This window comes from Solanum verrucosum, unplaced genomic scaffold (genome assembly GCF_900185275.1).
Source record: "Solanum verrucosum unplaced genomic scaffold, falcon-dt-bn FXZP01000274.1, whole genome shotgun sequence".
Lineage (NCBI taxonomy): Eukaryota > Viridiplantae > Streptophyta > Magnoliopsida > Solanales > Solanaceae > Solanum > Solanum verrucosum.
Window position 1 is genome coordinate 921,410 of NW_026020258.1, and position 21,084 is coordinate 942,493.

At 36.1% G+C, this 21,084-nt stretch overlaps 1 protein-coding gene across 2 annotated transcripts; it reads right to left on the reverse strand.

Moving 5' to 3' along the window:
* Positions 1–299: 299 nt before the first annotated feature.
* Positions 300–7,167, reverse strand: LOC125833311 (protein RDM16). Of its 2 annotated transcripts, XM_049512452.1 has the most exons (7): positions 6,638–6,790; positions 3,740–3,823; positions 3,539–3,657; positions 2,890–3,327; positions 2,609–2,803; positions 2,252–2,412; positions 300–1,727 (listed from the first exon to the last, which is right to left on the reverse strand). In XM_049512452.1, the coding sequence occupies exons 3-7, from the start codon at positions 3,578–3,580 to the stop codon at positions 842–844; spliced, it is 1,722 nt and encodes a 573-aa protein (XP_049368409.1). In that variant the 5' UTR covers positions 3,581–3,657; positions 3,740–3,823; positions 6,638–6,790; the 3' UTR covers positions 300–841. The 2 variants fall into 2 exon arrangements, with proteins under 2 accessions (XP_049368409.1, XP_049368408.1); XM_049512451.1 differs by having other exon boundaries at positions 3,539–3,823; positions 6,638–7,167.
* Between the last annotated feature and the right edge of the window lie 13,917 nt (positions 7,168–21,084).

Consider the following 21,084-nt stretch of genomic DNA (forward strand, 5'->3'; position numbering starts at 1 on the left):
GGGCCGGGGCGGGCCGACCCGGTCCCCCTGCCAGTCCTAGTCTTCCCCACCATCCAACACACTTCATCTTCACTATTTTTTCAAATATACTTTATACCGCTCCATTAGTAAGATAATCATAAAGTGAAACATTTAAGGAAGAGATGTAGGATAATTTGCACAAGTACTCTGACAATAAAACTATTAAATGTCTTTCTCAAGGAGAATGTAAAAGAACTTCAAAGATAGGTAATATAGACATTAAAGTACTTGGACTCGAGCCATTTATATAATGGCATTTTAGGAATTTAAAGCTACTGTTTGCCAATTGACACAAGCAAATGCACCAACAGTTATTACATCTAGTAAGTAATATTCGAACAAACAGACGCAACTCATTGCATCAGAACAAAGAGGAGGACAGACATCTATAGCAACCATACAGCTTCAAGCCCACAGTGCTACCAACTAACACCCTTTATGCAGCGACCGCCTAGTCAGTCACCAGATGCTGATGTTGTTGTGCACTACACTACCTCAGCACGGAAAAAAGTGGCTGTTACACATTGATCAAAAACAAAAGGTGTACCTTGAACTACGAGTAGTTAATACTTAATAACAAGTAGAATCTACTCAAAATAGAGAAAGATGCCGATCACAGTTCCACAACCATCTCTGCCTTGGACAGCAAAGGTTAAGAGTAGCAAGTGCTCCTTTGAGAACATGAAATTACAAGTATCCTTGAAGTTTTCACTTTTCTTCTCCTCCAACATCATTCCACAATAGGACCACTCCAATTGTAATAGAACAGCATGAGACTAGAAAATCAGGTTTAGCAGAGACAGCAGAACGTTCAAATAAATTAAAATTCGTCATCTTTAAAGTTAACAGCAAGATCCCAGTAATGGGGAACCCCAGCATCAGCAAAAACTTTACGAGCAGCAGCCTCAGTCCTGCAGTCATAAACAAAAAACCTATGGAAGCTTGATTTAGCAACACTCCCTTGCCAGACCAACACGCACTTGTTGAGAGGCTTATCTTCATCTTCACCTTCACCTTCATCATCTTCTTTCTTACCAGCAGCTGCCCAATCAATTCTTCTAAGCATAAGTTTCCCATATCGCTTGATTGATTTTTTCCCACCTTCAACAACAACAACACTAATACCTCCTGAGATCACTGCACACCCAGTCAAACGATTCTCCTGCGCGTTAACATCCACCTTGAAGCGGGTTTGTGGGTGGGAGAGGTCATTAATTTTGTATACTGAAACAATAGTCTCCGGTGCGATATTTGAGTCATCAAAAAGTTTCCTCTCTTTCTTCTCTCGACGCTCATCAGGAGTAAGCTTACGAGCAATATTCCTGTCTACATGAGCCTGCTCACGCTCAGCAGCAGCACTTCTGATCTCCATTTCAAGCTTTGTAGGATCCTGTGTGGCTTCTGAGCCAAGAACTTTCATTAGATTGCTCATTTTAACTTTCGGCTTTGGTGGTTCCACCAGGCCTTGTCGTATCATTTCTTGTCTTTCTTTCTCTCTGGCCAATCTTCGCTGAGTTCGAAGTTTCTTTTGCTCCTTTTTGGTTAGTTTCAATGGTTGGGGAGGAGGTGGAGCTGGTTCAGCAGGTGGCTCAATAGGGCGAGGATGTTCAACATATATGGTGATCCTTTCAATCTTCAACTGTTCGTTAGTTACGTTACCATCAACAACATCACCATAAGTACCAGATCGTAACAGAGGAGCATCCCTGGCAGGTCAAGGCAAGAAAATAAGGGCAAGCACAAAAGAAACAGTCATTTCAAGTTATTTTCAGACTATTACACAACAAAGAAAACCCTAACCTCTAGTCAATATTTCATTATTTTTCAGCTCCAGAAATTTATCACAGGTTTAGCATAGGTAACAGAAAGAACAAACCAAAGAGGCTTGCAACATCACAAGAATATTACAATCCACATTACAGGTATTCGTGCAGAGAGTTCTGCAGAAAGATATAGCCAGAGGAAGGTGGAGTAATTTCATGTGGATAGGTTGCATAATGCACGTTCTTTCTTTATTCCTTATCTTGGTGAAGCATAGATAGACAGATCACAGAAGCACATCGGGATCTACCACCTACCAAGATGCTCTCATTTTACAGTTAACATCAAGACCACCAGTTCAAGCTCCTGAGCCACACTGTGGCCCCAACAATGAGAACTCAGGAGACATACAAAAGTTTACTAGAAAGCAAAACAATATTGACATTGAAAAACATTTAGATCAACTTACCACCACTCAACATCAGGAATAGGTTCCTTCTGTTTTTCCTTGGCAATAACCCTTTCCGATACCTCAATGAGATTCGGATTTATGTCAGGCTCTGCTTTAGCCTTGGTCAACTGTGCTTGCTTTGCCTTTAGCTCTTTAGCTCGTGCTTCACCAAATTGGCTCTGAAGACAAATGTTGCAACATGATCAAAACAAGTATAGGAAGCAACAACAGAGAATGAGCACTGAAGAAAACAAAAAACAGCAGCAGCAACCATAAAAGAGGGCAGAGCCCAGTGCATGAAGCATCCTGTGTAGGACCCGAGGAAGGGACGTACCCCAATAGCAGCAGCAACCATAACAGGGAAAAGTTAAATACCTTTAACTTGATTATCTCTGCATCTCTGGACCATTTGCCTTCCTCCACAAACTGAAATGTCATCCTCTTGGGCCTCAAAATTTTGTTCTTGTCAATTCCCATGCCTGGATCATAATGAGGATTTTTCTCAGGATCAACCTCAAGTTCAGGTTTGAGAATTTGAAATGCTTCTTGTTTCTTTTTATTGATGTTCACCTGCACATATACTCCAGGTTAAACACAGAAATTCAAACAAAATATAAAATATGAGAATGGACAGCCAGAACAAAAATGAGCCATACCTTAAGGGTGCTCGATGGCTTAAGCATATTGACAATATTTCCCTGCTCATCGATTTCCCTACCAAGGGCATCCAATCGAAGAACAGGGGCCTTTGCAGGCTTTGGCTGAAGGGTAACCTCTGGTGGCATTTGCCCTGGAAACATGTTTATGAGGGGAGCAAATTCTGGGTCCTGTCGGAATCCCATCTTAGCAGCAAGTTCCTGTGCACGCTTTACTGCTTCATATTTTTGAGCTGTGAGCCCCATAAGATGAGGCAAACCACTAGATGGTGGATTGGATGCACTTGGTGCTGAACCAGGAGGTAGCAATACCCCTGCATCTGAAGATGCAACTGGAGTAGGAAAAATCCCTGCATTAGCCGAAGGTTGAAGGCTCTCCTTGGGTCCCACCTGTGGAAGTCCCTCTCTTGTAAAGTTGGGACCCTTGTTCTTGTTTAACTACATGACAAAAATGAGCACAGTTACAAAGACTATGATATGTTTATAGCAAAGTGGAAACTCTAATCTTCCGTTTATATCCTTTTGCTCTCCCACACCCCCAAACCGTCCCCGGGAAAGGGAACCAGGATCGGGAGCAAAAGAGATCCAACAACCAAAAAGAAAAACAGCGTGCAAAACAGAAATGTACTAGATATTTGTAGCAACTTACTGCAGGTATCTTCTTGTACTTTTGAGTCAACTCCTTTTGCATTTGTAAAGCTCTCTTCGCTTTTGCTAAAGCATCAAGGGATAAGCTCCCACTCTTGCCAGCACCAGAAACTGTCCCATCTGTACTAGATTTCCCAGGAATCTGATGAGATCCGTTAATATTAACTCCCTTATTTTCATTTGTGGTAGAAAGCAAAGATACCTTGGTAGCTGGAGAATCACCATGAGCCAAGTTGTTACCAGGCAAAGTCCTTGATGTCACATTGTATGATCCCATTGTCTCACCCTGAAAAGTAAGGTCAGGGAAAAATCAGCACAAAAATCCCAGAGAGCACTAAAGTGTCACAAACAATGAAAGGAACGTGTATTCATCTCAAGATACAACAAAAAAAAAAATGAACAGCACTTCTCAATCAGAAGGAAAAAACACAACAGCAAAGACATGGGCAAGTCAAATAAGCTATCCAAACCTTCCAAGGTTGAAGACTCAGTCCCGAGCAGAGCATTACAATAATTCCATGTGACAATATGACAAAAGAATTTTATCGACTGAATCTCTTAATCAGAAGTGAACCTTTAAAACAATGGTGTTTTTGAGAGCGCAAAGCACAAAAAGAGACTACGCCTGGCCAAAATAAACCTTGCACAGACAGAATGTATATAATCACAATTTTAAAACTGAAAAGTAGATGGCAAAAAGTTCATCCATAGGACAAGCAAATCAAAACATAAATGGATCATCATCCTACTCTTCTACAAGATTGTCAAAACCAATTAGCTGTAGCAACTTTTGCCCTTCCTATGTCCTTTAACCATAAATGTTCTCAACTCCACTTCCTCTGCAACACCAAGTGAAATCAGAATCTTCACCAAATACTTCTTCATCTTCATGATTTTCAGGGACTTCACTTAACCATTCATTAGTCTCATCAATATTGTCAAAAACAAATCCAATCCTTTGTAACAACGCATCAATGTTTTAATTTGTATCTAATATACACCAGATCATTGAGACACTTTAGGGTTGTGGCAAGTAATTATGTAGCATCCCAATTCCTAACCACTTGTTTTGAATAATCACATCATGTTCCTTGATTTAGCTCCTCCTAGGTTTAAATATGGTTTTTGGACTTGTTGGGGATGGTTTCTGTTTGGCACCCAAGGGGCTCGGGTGAGTTTAGGGCAAGAAATTACCCTTCAACATGTTGCAGATTTTATTTGTCTAGTGCAACCGCAATTGCAGAAATGGCCTCACAATTGCGACACTACAATTACGGATTCAGTCATACAATTGCAAATTGCAATTGCGGAAATAGCCATGCAATTGCAAGGCCAGCCAGATTGTAGCATGATGCATTGCGAGCTAGCCATCAGAATTTCATAAATGGTTGTGACATAAAAGGGATTGTTTCCGAAATTTTTGACATTCCAACAAAATTTTGGACGACCTAGGCAACAAATTGGAGGGCAGTCCAACTTGGAATCCATATACCAAACCCTAGCGATTATACATGATTCTTCACTAGATTTTTTTATCAAAACTATGAAATAGAATGTCGAAATTGGAAGATTTGGGTCCAAGCCCTAGAAACATCTAATTGAGAATTTGATGTAACATCTAATTGAGAATTTTGTCATCAAAAAAAAAAAACATCTAATTGAGAATTTTACATCAATATGAAGTCAGATTAGAAATCTTATTTAATATTAGGACTTGTAGGGTTATGGAAATCCCGAAACGTAATTTATTTCAGAGTTTAACCACAAATCTCGAGGTTGTCTTTTTTGGGTTAACTTTGACTTTGGCCTAAATCTAGAAATATGGAATTGACATTAATGGATCAGACCACAATCCCCTTATACCTTCAAATTCATGCCACAACTCAGTTCTTTCATGGTTAGTATGAGGTCCATATACGCCAGAGAAAACCCATTTGAAATCATCTACTAAATTAAACGTTCAAATCTACAGGAAAGAGAAAATCCCAGCTTCAAAATCAACACATTTCCAGGCTCTTTTGTCCCACATAATTAGAATCCCCCCTTTGGTGCCAAGTGCTTTGAGTTCTGCCCAATCAATCCACCTATTCCCCCAAACCTGCCTGATCGGTGAAATGTTCCATTCCTCTATTTTAGTCTCCTGAAAACAAATGATGTTTATCCCCCATTTGTGAATAAGAGATTTCAAAGTGCTTCTCTCATCATTATTGTTGAGACCCTGCACGTTCCAGATAAGAAGCTTTACTCCCATCTTGAGTGAGCTTTTTTGAGACCTGCCCATTTCCTTCTTTCTGTTTTTTCAACAATCAAAAAGAAAAACAGCGTGCAAAACGGAACTGGAGTCGCTGAATTGGAGCCTATATCTATAAAAATGCCAAAGAATGCTCTTCAACTTTTTTCTTAAAAAACAAGTTCCAACTTTATTTTTTCTTCCATTCAGGTCCTCTATTTAAATGCAAAAATGAGGCAACAACTTCCGCGCCGATTGAAAATCCAATTAGCTACTAAACTTACATTTTCTTAATTAGATTTTTAAGTGGTAGATTTCTAATTAAGAATCACTTTGATAAATAATATTTGAATTAATTCAAAACTAACAAATTTACTAACTATTATTTAGAAAGTAATTTAATTATGCTTAGTAGACAACTAAAGGATCAAGATAATAACTTAGACCAATAAAATAGTTCTTTTTAAAATGATCATAAAGGGCTGGCAGTAGCCGCAGAGATTCGAACCTGCACCCACATCTTGTTGTGTCAAGGGTGTCTAAACTATGATATTTAACTGTTGAGGGTAGCATTTTATTTATATACAGGGTATAATTTTCAGTGAAGGGTGGTCTGCCTGACCACCTTAGTACACTGTAGCTCTGCTACGCTACTAGTGAACCATGGTTTGAATATCTAAGATGAAAAGGCAAGGTAATATTATTTTTTTCTTCATCTGCCTGAGCCCAGTGGACATATTAGGGAATACAGTTACTGGAGAAAGTACCATGAGGTGAACACCACAGTTGTGTATTATTTTTATATATATGGCAGCAAGAAATAAGCAAAATAAGTTTAAAATGATGAATAATATGCATTAGGTAACACACCTTAGCAATGGAACCAACAGCCTGATCCTGGACATTATCAGTTGGCTCTTTCTTAGAAGTTGTCATTTGAAATCCACCTCCCCTCCTTTCTTCATCAACTTCCACATCCTCCTCCTCCTCCTTTGCTTTATCCTCAAACCTCCTTTTCTCTCTTCTCTCCTCATCCTTATCCCTCCAATCTCCATCATCAACTCTCCGCTTATCCCTACCATTGTCGTCCTCGGTCCTCCTCTTGTCAGAAACTCTAGGTCTCTTGTCATCCGCATTGCTTCTATCAACACTTTCTGCTCGGTCTTTCCTCTTATGCGAATGCTTTTTCTCCAGTGCTTCCTCCTTCCTATCATGGTAATGAGATCTTTCTCGGCTTCCCTCTCTCTCAGATCGGTGATGTCCGTCTTCTGATCGATGCTTGGAACGATGGTGATGATGACGGTGGTCATCTTCATAGTGCTTATCCTTGGAACTACGGTGTTTGTCTCTGTAATCCCTACTCGATTTCTCTTTCTCAGCCATGTCTATGAGATGTTCGATACGATTAGGGCACACGCATACAGTTTATATTATCTTTCGTCAAATACATGATCCGCCGGGTCGGGTTTTAAGAATCGACACTTCCCTTTGTTTAACACCTATAATATATATATATATATATATGGAGATAACGGTATGAAAAAAAAACTTCAACTTTGGTCGGATTTGTTGTTGCGCACTAAACTTTCATAAGGACATAATAACTCCCTAGACTATTTAATACCGTATTTTTACCCCTTAACTATTTAATAGTGTATTTTAAAGGTATATATGTGCCCACGTGGACACATTACTATTTATAATTTTGCATTATTTTTTATGTCCACGTGGAAAAATATATATGTTTAAAATACGGTATTAAATAGTCTAGGGAGGTAATAGGTTCTCATGAAAGTTTAGTATCGCAACAGCAAATCCGAGCAAAGTTGGATATTTTTCAAACTCTTATCTCATATATATATATGTATAGAAAAAAAATTAGGGATATTTTTTACCCATATAAAAATAGTTTATAAATAGTTTATAAATAAAGCTTTGAGACTTGTTTTTTTCTCTGAGCCTCAATTTTACTATAAACAAAATCAAGTGTCACGTTTTATATCTGATCCTAACGCAATAGATATTTGATGTTGATGAACTGCACTGAAAGCATGTTTTATATCTGATCCTAACCCTTATGTTTGACTTAATAACATGTTTCTAATATTACGTTCACCTTCCTTATTTTGAATTTTTTGCAATAATTCTTTTAATATATTTATTAAAAGAACAATTTTTAAATAATTAAATTGTAATGAATAAAAAGTTAATACTCTAGACATGAAAATATTCTTTATTTTTTTCTACAATAATATGTCGTTCTTTTCCTACTCATTTGTTGTTGCTCTCTTCAATCTTCTTATCGTCTTCGTTTTTCTCTTTAAAAGTAACAATCTTCCGCTGAATCTTTTTTCTTTTAAGAAGAAGAAATCTAAGTAGGAATTCTTGCTTATAATATATGTTTTATAAATTTTATGACTTTGCTTATAGGTATTTAGTATTTTGTTTAATTGATGTTGATGAAGTATCTTGGTTAAGAGCAATAAGGCCTCTATGGGTATTCAGAAAGAGATGATTAATTTTTTGGTTTTATTCAGTGTACGGTATCTAGCTCTTTGAATTTCAATTTTTAATTTGCATTAAGAAGTTTTATTTTAAAATAAAATATTCTTTTTTAACGATGACTCGTGATTAAGGCTAGCCACCGGAACGGGTTGTACTGGTGCCGTTCCGGTACCATTCGGTCCGGTAGTATTAGGAACGGGATGAGATACATTGAATCGGTACACGAAACGGAACGGTATCATGATTTGGTACTGGTTCATCCCGGTTCATTCCGGTTCCGGTCCAGTCCGGTACCGGTAAGTCATTTTTAATTAAAATAAAAAATAATATTTTTGTCATTATTTACTTTTATTAGCATTTTTCTTTTGTTTATTTAATTTTTTAAAATTACAAACTTAAGTTATTTAACTTACAAGTTATAAGTATAACTTAATAACTTATAAACTTCAAAAGATTCAAATCTTTAAAACTTATAACATAACTACATAAGCTCAAAAACTTAAAACAAAAACTTTATTAAACTTAACTTACAAACTTATATACGTAAAAATTTAAAAAAATATATATAAAATAAACTTAAGTAAAACTATTATAAATTTTAAACCTTAAATACTATAAACTAATATAACTTAGAAAAATAAAAAAAAACATTTGTATTTTCGTAATTCAAAATAACTCAAAAAAAATTATTATTTTTTGAAATAACTATATGTGCCGTCCCGTTTATCCCATCCCGTTCCGTTCCGGTCCGTCTCGATTCTATCCCGATATATAGTGGGATGGGACGAAACTGAGCCTCCATCCCGGTAGTTCCGGTCCGGTTCATCTCGGTACCGGTCAACAACCCGGTCAAACCGTCCCGTTCTGGTCCGGTACCGGTTCGTTCCGGTCTGGTGGTCCCATTCCGGTCTGGTGCCCAGCCTTACTCGTGATCTCCATTCGTAGGATTCAAACCCAAAATCTCTTTTTTTATGGATAACAATATGGAAAAATTATCAAACTAGTCAAAATTAGCAATTTATTTATGAAAATTGACTACAGTTTCAAAATATTACAAAAAAGAGCAATATGTTGTTTTTATAGCAAACACTTCTGCTCTCTCCCTTGCCTTTCCTCCCTATCTCTTGCCCTCTCCTCTCTCGCTCACTCTCGCTTTGTCCCCTCTCTCACTTGCCTCTCCTCCGTCTTTCTTTCCCTCTTCTCTCTCTCGTCCTCTCCCCCCCCCCCCCCCCCCCCTCTCTCTCTCTCCTCCCAATAAGAAGAAATACATTCAAATTTGTTATTATCAATTGTATTCAATCAAATTTAGGTGAGAGCTTTGTATTTTATTTCAAAATTGTATTTAAAAAACTCCAAAAACTGTATTTTATATTTTTTGTATCGATTGTATATATATTCATACGAATACAATATGCATTCATCATCTCTGTCAAATGTATTTGTATCCTATTAAAGAGAGGATGAATACATTTGTGTTCGTTGTATTTCGAATACAATTGATACAAAATAAATACATAATCTAATGCAAAAAAAATAGAAAATACAACTGATACAAAATAAATGTTGCTTCCAATTGCACATGCAAGTGTACGCGGTCGCATAAGTAATATAGTGGCTATAAAAGAGCTGAATTATTAACTCAAAGGAATTGTCGATTAACTATTTTACTAAATTATATTAGTCTAATTATTTATTCAAGATGTCAAAAGAGTTTAATTTATATTTAAATACTAAGAATACAAGAATGAAATAATAAAATTACTTACAATGGTTGGAAAATTTCAGGACTGCAACATGCTTAAGGTTTTATGTAACACATCTCATGTAATGAATTAACTACGGTTATCAAATTACTGATTTACAAGGTTAATTTTACGATCATGATCTCCCGACCTCTAGTCGCCTACTCCAATAGACAATGTGTTTATATCTATGGTGATCAAGCATGAAATACTAAAACAATTTAAGCGATAACCAACACTAATTCAAACAATCGATGTTCAGCAATTACCTGTAGTCGCAGCCCCAAAACAAGGGTCTTTAGCTACTAATGTCTAAGAAAAGAAGAAGTAGAAGAAAAGAACCCTAAAAAGTATTATAGCTACAAAGTATGATAAAGAAGTTCCTCCTCACAAAATATCCCTAGGATCCTATTTATAGAGTTTAGGAAAAAATAATTCCACTTCTAGTCCAATTAGGAATCCTAAATAAACTAAAATTTGTTCGGAAAGTTGGGGTTGGCTAGGGGCAGTGCGCCACCATAGCGCCAGGACTGTTGGGGCAGCGCACCAGCAATATGCCTGAACTTGGCTCCAGTAGTTTAGGCCCTGGCGTGGTATGCCAAGACTTTTCCAGGTGTGTTTTTCTTCACGCTCATTTTCCCTCGCTCATGTCGCCTCCTATTTAGCTCATATTCCTTTAGAAACCCATGCATATGTTAATCATGTAGGTTAGTGTGCATTTATTGTAATTCCCAATCAAAACACAATCAATATCATCAAGAATGTCCTCGAAACATAAGGCACATGAAGGTAAATCGTAGTAAATGGGCATATAAATATGCCCAAGATTAATAAATACAAAATACAATCCTCTCTACTCCCTCTCTCCATCTCGCTCGCCTCTCTCCTCTTAATATGTATTCATTTTGATACAAATTAGTTTGTATTTGTATTCTTTTTCTCCAAAATTAGAGAAAAAAAATACACTCTCTCCTTTCTCTCCCAGATCTCGCTCGCTTCTCTCCTTCCTCCTCCCCTAACATTCCTTTCTCTCCCAGATCTCTCTCGCTTCTCTCCTCCCTCCTACCCTAACATTTCTCTATTATCCAATATTAAGCAAACTATAATTACAGAGTCCTATTTAATGTTAAATGTTTACTATTTTGATAAATTTCCCTAAAATTATGCCTTTGCAACTTTTGATTATCACAAAGATAATCACATTAATACTTTTCAATTTCATTGTTGTCAAAATAATTAGAAAATTTGTCAGATTTCATATTTTCTAATTGTTAATTTAACGCTATATATTTCATATACCAATTAAGAGTTACTGACAATTTGATCAAAAAGTGGGTTAGATTATGTTTCCATAAATTCAAAACGTGGTGAACATTCTAGGATTTGGATTTTTTCTTCTAACTAAACTTTTTGAACAAGAAATTTACAAAAGTAAATATTTTTTTAAAATAAAAAATAATATGAATAAGAATGAATTAGTCATATTATAATTATTTTTATCAAGACAAATTGATTAAAAGAATTGTTACAAAGAAATCAAAACAAGGAAGATAAATGTAATATAACAAAATCACAAGGGAGGTCAGTTTTATGGAGTCAAATCGATGAACTCTTGGGGATCCTCCTCTACCTTTGAACCATAAAACTCTGAAGGATTCATCCTAGTAAAATCTCAAACCCTAGCCATTGTTGTTCCATTCGGGTTAGCCCGTGCAATAGCATGTTGATTGACCTGAGTGGTTATGGCATGAGCCGACGCTTGGAAAGCATCCCTAAACTCGACATGAGAAACTTGCTCATTCAAGGGGTCTGTTAGAGCTTGCGGTGCTTGTTAGTTCTTATTCTTATTTCTTCTAACGTAAGCTTTTTTAGGAGGCATGTTATGTAAATATGTAAAGCACGAATTAGAACATAAGAAGGTTAAATAGTGTTAAACTCTATCTCACGACTGAGAGCATGAAAGAAGTGAAGTATTTCCTAAATTATTTCATAGCTTTTTATTCATAGATGTGGCGCGCCTCACACCCATGAATAAGACTCTACTTAACACGACTTTCAAACACCCTAGGAAACTTACACCTGATGCTTTGATACCAAGTTTTTCACTATCTTAGACTACCCCTAGTTGTAATATGGTGCTTAGATCCACAAGTGACCGCAAGCTAACCCATGGTCTACTATAACACTATGATTTGTTTAAACAATAACTGAGAATAACGGAATGCATAAGTTAAAGTGAAATAAATAATAAGTCAATGATTTAAAACTGAATACTCAAAAGTGAGTTTATTTGATACAACATAGAGGTGATATGTCTACTTAATTGTCTATCTGAAAGTCTTGACTACGTTGAGTTTCTAGGATAAGCCCCTAGCTAGATCTGATTGTCTGAAAAGTAAAATAGTAAATAATTGAAAGAAATATAAAGATTTTACTCAAAATGGAAGGACTCACCAAATGTGTTATTGAGATGATCGAAATTCATACTTATCGTAGGTTGGATGTTGAATGTCTGAACCTATATTATAAAATAATATAGTGCAAACAGTATGTGATCATTACTTTGAATGTATTGAATATGTCAAATATGCATGATAAGACTAACAAACTGAATATGAACCCATGTATGACCCATGATTTTAGACTATGAACATATGATGAAGCTTATGAACTATGAAATTATGAATTTATGAAGATATGCATGCTTTTATGAAGTTGATATAAATGATTTGAGGATGCTTTGAGAGTAAAGTATCAATGTTGTTATTGTGAAAGATTTTCTCACACACTACTAAGAATATGATTGTTAAAGGTTTTCTCACATAAGGATTCATAAGGTTGAAATTTTTTCTCACCTAAGTTGAATCAAGATTAAAGAGCTATTCTAAATGAACTTTAGCTTGAATTGGTTGATTAATTGTGCCTTTGCATGATGAAAAGAATATGATTAATGACTATTTCATGGAATTTATACCTAGCATCGAGAGGATATCGAGATGGAGGTTCTCCCGTTAGTAAAGGTCGGGTCACTAGTAGCAATCTCTTTGTCCCATAACTATGTGCCACCATAGAATAGACATTAGCTACTGGATCCACTTTAGTTAGATTTATGGTTCTTATCTTGGCAAGTAAGGACATCCCTTTACGATGTGGGACAAACACTGGATTCCATGTTATAGCTCACATGGTCAATGTCGGTTACATGGTAAACTTCCCGCAATAATTAACTAAGATTACTTCTAAAGTATCCCACAAGTGTTTTAAAGATGTTAAGCTTGTATTAACCATGATTATGTCTTATGTTTTCTAACCATTTTATCTTATGATTTAGCTTGGTCATTGTATGTTATGTAAAGTCCTTTTTAACATGATCATAACACTTGTGCATTGTTATCATACTTAGTACATTCCATGTACTAATGCATACTTGTGCCTACATTGTTTCACTAATGTAGGATCTGACACTCCTATCTCTTACACTTGTGGCTAGTTGATCCATTTGGTATTTGAAGATTGGTGAGTCCTCATGATCCAAGGACATAGACACTTTTATAGCTTTATGTCATTTTAGTTTTCAGATATTTGTACGTGGTATATAGGTTATGTCCCAACTACTTGTTTTGTTTAGTAGATGCCTTGTTGAGTCTTATGTTAGATTTCCACTTAGCCAAACTCTTTTATGATATAAAATTATTTATTTGAAATCTTTATTTCTATTATCTTGTATGATGTATGCTAAGTGGCTTGTGTAGGGCCTCTCGAGATCCTATACATCATGTTACGCCTAGGGTATACTTTGGGTCGTGACAGTGTTGCGCTTTGGCCTGGATCGCACAAAAAATTAGGCATTACTTGTCTACATACATCACATACTTGATCTCAAGGATGGATCTACTCAAGTACATCTTTTATTCCTTCAGTTAAACTAGAAAAGTGGCAAATTTTATTGATCGAGTTTGATATTGTGTACGTGACATAGAAAGCCATCAAAGGACAAGCCTTGGCTGATCACCTCCCAGAAAACTTGGTGGACCAATATAACAAGTCACTCACGACCGACTTCCTTGATGAAGAGGCGTTGTTTATAAGAGAAGATACATCAGAGTCATACAATGGATGGAAGATGTTCTTTGAGAGATCATCAAATTCCAGAGGAGTCGTAATAGGAGCAGTGTTAATATCAGAAACATGTCAATATTACCTAATCTCAACCAAGATAAGGTTTTGTTGTACAAATAATATGGAAGAATATGAAGCTTGTATTCTCGGACTTAGGATAGGCGTAGACATGAACATCAAAGAACTCTCGGTGAAAGGTGATTCTGACTTATTAGTTCATCAGGTGTAAGGAGAATGTACCACTAAGATTGTTAAGATCCTTCCTTATTTGCATTGTGTAAAGGAGTTAAGTAGGATATTCACAAGGATTAAGTTCAAGCAGGTCCCTCGAGCTCAAAACGAGTTTGCCGATGCTTTGGCAACATTGTCCTCAATGATACATCATCCAAACAAGAATTACATCGACCATATAAAGGTAGAGATACATGATCAACATGCATATCATTTTCATGTAGATAAGGAACTGGCTGGAAAGTCATGATTCTACGACATTAGTAGGTTGATAGAAGCACAAGAATATCCTGAAAATACCACAAGCAAGCAAAAATGGACTTTAAGGAGGATGGTCTATCATTTCTTCCTTAATGGAGAAATTTTATATAAGATAACTCTGCATTTAGGATTGTTGAGGTGTGTTGATGCCATATAAGTGATAAGGCTTTAGGAAGAAATACATGTAGTATCATGTGGACCCCATATGAATGGTCACCTTGGCGAATGAGATTTTAAGAGGTGGGTATTTTTGGATGACCATGGAGAGAGATAACATCTAATACGTGCAGAAATGTCATCAGTGTCAAGTGCATGGAGACTTTATAAAGGTTCCACTAAATGAGCTCAATGTGATGGGTACCCTTGGCAATTTACCTATTAGGGCATGGACGTAATTGGACCCATTGAGCCTCCCATATCGAATGTGCATCATTTTATTCTAGTAGTTATCGACTATTTCACAAAGTGGGGCGAAACTTTGACATACAAGGCAATGACTAAGAAGGCTGTAGCAGACTTTGTTCGCAACATATATAGTTTGTCAGTTCTGGATTAATATATCAAATCTCAACATCGATCTTATGAGAGAAACTTGTGAAAGGTTTAAGACTGCTCTTCAAAATTCCACAGTTTATTGACCACAGAAGAATGGGTGCAGTTGAGGTTGCAAATAAGCATATCAAGAAGATTTTTAAGTCAAATAGTTGACATTCAGAAGCAATGGCATGAGAAGCCACCATATGTTTTGCTTGGTTATCGCACCGTAATTAGAACATCTACTTGGACAACTCCATATATGTTTTGAAGCAATAATACCTACCGAGGTAGAAATACCATCTGTAAGGATTATTCAAGAGTTTGGTCTAAATGATACATAATGGATACGTAGCATGCATGAACAATAGATGCTTCTCGATAAAAATAGGATGGACGCAGTCTGTCATGACCAACTCTATCATAATAGAATGACCAAAAAATTTAACAATAAAGTCAAACCTCGACAGTTCACACACACCAGGACAATTAGTATTGAAGATGATATTTCCTCACCAAGAAGAAGCTAAAGGAAAATTTTCACCAAACTGGCAGGGTCTCTATATGATTTAAAGAGTACTATTTGAAGGAGCAATAATATTAGCAAAAATGGATGCCAGAGTGAGCACAAAGCCAATCAATTTAGACGCCATCAAGAAGAACCACATTTGAAGACCTCAAGACTAGTTTTTATTTCTTATACTTTTGAATTTCTTTGATGTAACATAACTACGTCTCGATCTGAATTCCAATGGTGGGGTACATAGGCAACCAACACCAGAGCCGTCTACCTTAAAAAACCCAATAACATTATTTCCATGTATTCAGAACTATGCTTGACCTAACTTCCCTCGATGGGATACATAGGCAATCTTTGTTGGACTCAGCCCCTTCATACTTTCATTTTCTATTGTATTTGAACTTCGTCCTGACCTGGTTCTATTTGGATACGTAGGCAGCCAGAGTTAGTCTTGATTATTACATTATTTTACTTTCTTATTGTACTCAAACTACGTTATGACCTGATTCCACTTGGATATGTAGGTAGCCCGAGTCAAGCTCGATTATTGCATCACATAGTTTTATTTATTTATTTTTTCCTTGTAACTGAATTATGTTCTATTTTGATGCATAGGGAACTCGAGTAAGATTCTGTCATTTCATTGCATAATTTTCACTTTTTTTACCCTTGAACTATGTACAAGCTTAATTCTAATTTGGGGATACGTAGTCAACCTTAAAGGTTTGGTCATACCTATACGAAACCCTCTTTTAGTTATGTATCATCAGAAAACAAAAGATCTCACGAAAGAGTCTGGGAAGTGTCATGAGAAGACAAGACCATGAGAAAGACCACATCTGAATATGGAGAAGCATGATGGACTTTGAAACATGTAATAACCTAAATATAATAGAGAATTACTCTCTCTCTCTCTATATATATATATATATATACACACATAATAAACTTATTTACTAAGAACAAGCTATTGCTTTTTTGAAATATTACTCTACTATTCCACCTACCAAGTATCTAGGGTAAGATATCACATGCGGACTGAGAAGGTGTTGAAAGATTTAGGGTATACTTGGATCGTAACATTGCTAGATTAAATCGAAAAAACAATATTATTTGAAAAATAATGTTAAGTTGGGGTAGTATTATAGAGTCCGTAGTTTAAAGAGTAATTTTTTAAATAAAAATTTTCAAAGGAGTAACAAAAATTGGAAACAAATTAAATGGCTGAAGGGGTGTGTGTGTGTGGGGGGGGGGGGGACCACACCTTACAATAAAAAGTTAACGACACATTAACTTTTTATGGAAAGGCGTTAAGGAACCCACGTCTTTCAAAAATTAAATGTGAAATATGGCTAAGACAAAGTCTCTCACCATACATAAAATATACTAGTGTTCTTTTATTATATTTCTATCATCACTTGTTTAGTTTCTCTTGCACCTAAGAAAAAAAAAGGAAACGAAAGGAAATTTCCCATGTTTTATCAGAAGCTAAGAGTAGTAGAAATCGCCCCAGTTGCTATATCACTAGCAACAACAACAAGGCATTCTTTAAATTTAGCAAAACGAATTTTAACAAGGCTATTGAATGTAAATGACTTATAAGAGTGAATGCATACAAAAGTTTGAAATATTATGCATTGATTTTCTATTTTTTCTTCTATGCTTTTATCAACCCCTTTTCTAAACTCATCACCCCTTTCAAATAATCACCATTACGCCAAGAAAGTCAGATTAGAAAGAATATTTTGATGATAGAATTGTAACAGAAGGAAATGAGTATTCTTAATGTATGGTAAAATCATTTGTGTTAATCATCTTTAACATTTACTTTTTGCTAGGCATGGGTGTTTATTGACTTGTAAGGCGTTTCCATCCACATGTTTTGCCATAAAGAGTTAAGGCGCCATTAAAATTTTATTATAAGACACAATACCTCACTCTTTATCGATTTGATTTCTTGCTATTTTTTGTTACTCTTTTGAATTTTTTGATATGAAAATATCATTTAGGTGTGGACTCCAATATTATATCCAGATAAATAGGCATAAATGTCATAGCCTTCTACATCATCATGCCACTTAGGTGCAACATGTCATAGGATTGTCCATGTGGAAGGCTTACATTGGAAGAACAATAGCCTTTGGTGGAATATTCTAGAAATATATGGAGAGTTCAATGCAAGACATTATAATTCCATGGATTTACATGGAAGGTCCTTGGAATCTTCTAATGGTGTAGAGTATTAGGACTTATTTGTAAATATGTAGGGACTTGTATAATAATAATTATTTATCTATTAGCCCCTAGGTTAGTAGTATAAATAGAGGGACATTCATTTGTAAAAATTATCAAGCAAATCTTCCAAGTCTTAGGCAATATAAAAACTTTCTGAAGCAATTCTCTTGTGTCTTTCTTTAACTCATCATTCCCTTAGAGATATAGTGTTAAAAAGGTTTACTTGATCTTGCAAGATCGTGAAAGATTTGTGAGCAAGTTATCAAGGTGCCGCACGATGTGCTTAGTAGAAGTCTAAGTCCGTGACAACGTGGCATCAGAGCAAAAGTTAATACTAGGGGAATAGTAAATGAGGGATGCATAATGCTGTTAGCACCACCAACGCCATAGAGGAAGTTAGGGAGAAGCACCAAAAGGGAAGAAGGAATCATACGAAGAATGAAGAACTATTTTTCGACCCCTCACCAAGTGAAGCGTTGCCATCTCATTCACCTTCAGCCACTAAGGCGAGTGAAGAAGAAAATGAAAAGTTGCCCATAGATATCATGTCTGGAGTAGAGTGGACCGTGATGGTTGACACTGCAAGGCAAGCTATGGAGATTTTTGGCAATTGTTTTAACAAGGCCGATGACAAGTTCAAGACTCTTAAGGATTTCTCCCTTTAGGGAAATGTCAATATCCTAAAAGTGTTGAAGGGGCATAAATATGTGTAATTGGAGATGAAGGAGACCATCACTTCCTTTGAGTATCGGCTTATGAATGCATTAAGCACAATTGAAACCGAAAAGCCGAAATGGTAGTGCTCAGGGAAAAATTAAAACTGGAAGGTCTGCGAGACCAAGATTAAGGCTCCCAAGCCTCCGATATTCAAAGACACTTGTGACGCACAAGACATTGAAGAATTTCCTTTAGCACTTGGAGAATTTCCTCAAGTGTAACAAAGTGAAGATAAGTGAAAACAATATCAACACAACCGTGTTGTACCTATTGGAGATGGTCATGCTATGATGGAGGCTAATAAGGAAGGGGATTTATACCATTAACACATGGGAGAAACTTCGAGTCGAGTCCAAGAAGACCTTTTTTCCAAACAACGTCATCTATGAGGCGAAGCACAAGTTTAGAGAGTTAAGCAAACATGCAACATACGAGCATATACGGATGAGTTCACCACCCTAACGCTTCAGATTCTCAACCTCACAAATGAAGATATGTTGTTCCACTTCATCGATGGGCTGTAAAATTGTGCCAAGATGGAGTTGGAATGTCGACAGGTTAGGACTATTGATGAAGCCATCAAGCATGCCAAAACTTTAACATACTATAGGCATGAAAAGCATGACAAATGCAATGGAAAGGAGACGAGAAGTAGTCATGCCAAATGTGGGGGAGAACGTAGCAAAAGAAAGGAGAAACAACCAAATCCCAAGAATCACAACAGTTACAAGTATGATGGTAGAAGTTTGGATGCTAGAGCTATGATAAGAGGAAAGCGCAGACCACGAAGGGACACAATTTCTACAGATGTGGTGGCCACATTGCTATGCAAGGTGCCATGAAATGAAGACTTTTGGAGGTATCTTATGGGAACAGAAGTGAAAAAGATGCTCATGAACAAGGGTAAGGTTCAGGCACGATGTAGTTGGGCATGATCCATGCGGAGATGTAATGACTCTGCAGGTCATTTTTTTGAAATTTTGTAAAATTACCATTTTACCCCTCCTTAAGATATGAAAACCTAAAGAAGGAAACATAATTTACAAAAACTTCATTTAATTAATTGCCTTTTGTTCTCCACTGCAATTAACAATTAATTTTCTCTCTATTCTTATTTTTGCCCAAATCTCAGTTTGATTGTTTTATTTGTGTTGAGTAGTTTTCTAGGGTTTCATTAATGGCATCGGGAGAAGCACCATCGAACAATTTATGGGTGGGTAATCTTGCCTCTGACATAACCGATGTAGATCTAATATTGTTGTTTCAAAACTTTGGCCCAGTTAATAGTGTAACCCGATATACCACTCGCGGGTTTGGATTTATCTTCTTTAGAAACATCAACGACTCCAAGGAGGCTAAAGACACACTCCAAGGATCCTCCTTTCATGGCAATGCTCTTAGGATCGAATTCGCTAAGCCGATTTGTGTTTTTGTTTTTTTTCTGTTTCTTTGTTGTTTGATTTGGATGTATTTTTATTATTTCTTCATAATTATTTGTTGAGTTTTGTTAGTAAAATTGTAAATGTTGTAATTTCCAGTTATCTAGAGAAAGTCATCGCCTTTCTGTGCACTCTATATAAAAAAATTTAACAAAATTGTCCAAACAAGTTTGTGATAAAATAAATATGAGTAGAAAATAGAAAAAGTTGTAGATGAAATAAATTAGAAAGAAAATAATTACGAATTTTTCCTTTTCACTTGTAATTAATAAATGAATGAATAATAGATAGAGAATTTTGCCAATTTTGATAGAATGTAACAAACAAAGAGAGAAACAATGTATCAAAAATAATTATTGTTATTGTAAATCTGAAAATGAATTATTTTGCAACTAGTATGATATATTCCTTCGTAAAAGACTGTGTAGCTGGAACCAACTAGTTTGGATTGAAGCGTAGTTAATTGAAGGATTATTTCCTGCTAGCACAACTTATGAGATATTTTTATATTGCATGTCTCCTATAATATGGTGTTATCTTAAATCTTTCAGGAGCAAGGACACTATCCCAATAGGAGCATTCGTCATCCTAACCCTCGAATGCCTCAAGATTTTGTGAGGAACTACTCTCATTCTATGAATGATGTCTTCACAAGGCAACATGTAATGCTCCCTTTGTCTTTGAAAAGTTTCTAAATTCTTTTCTTAGTATTTAGACAAAGAATGAGTACTGTTCATCTGTTAATTCTATTTTCTTCTTTTGTGTAGCCATTTCAGTTGCCTAGTAAAGTATTATGTATAAGTTATCCTCCCTCAGTTCATGTGGATAACGACATGATACATACTCCTATGATTCTACTTGGTGAGATTAATGGAATAGAAACATTTTATGATAAAAATTTCTCATTGGTTGAGTTTAGAAGCGTAGAGGAAGCCCAACGTGCTAGAGAGGGCTTGCAAGGTAAGCTTTTCAATGATCCCAGAATCACAATTGAATATTCAAGCAATGAAAATC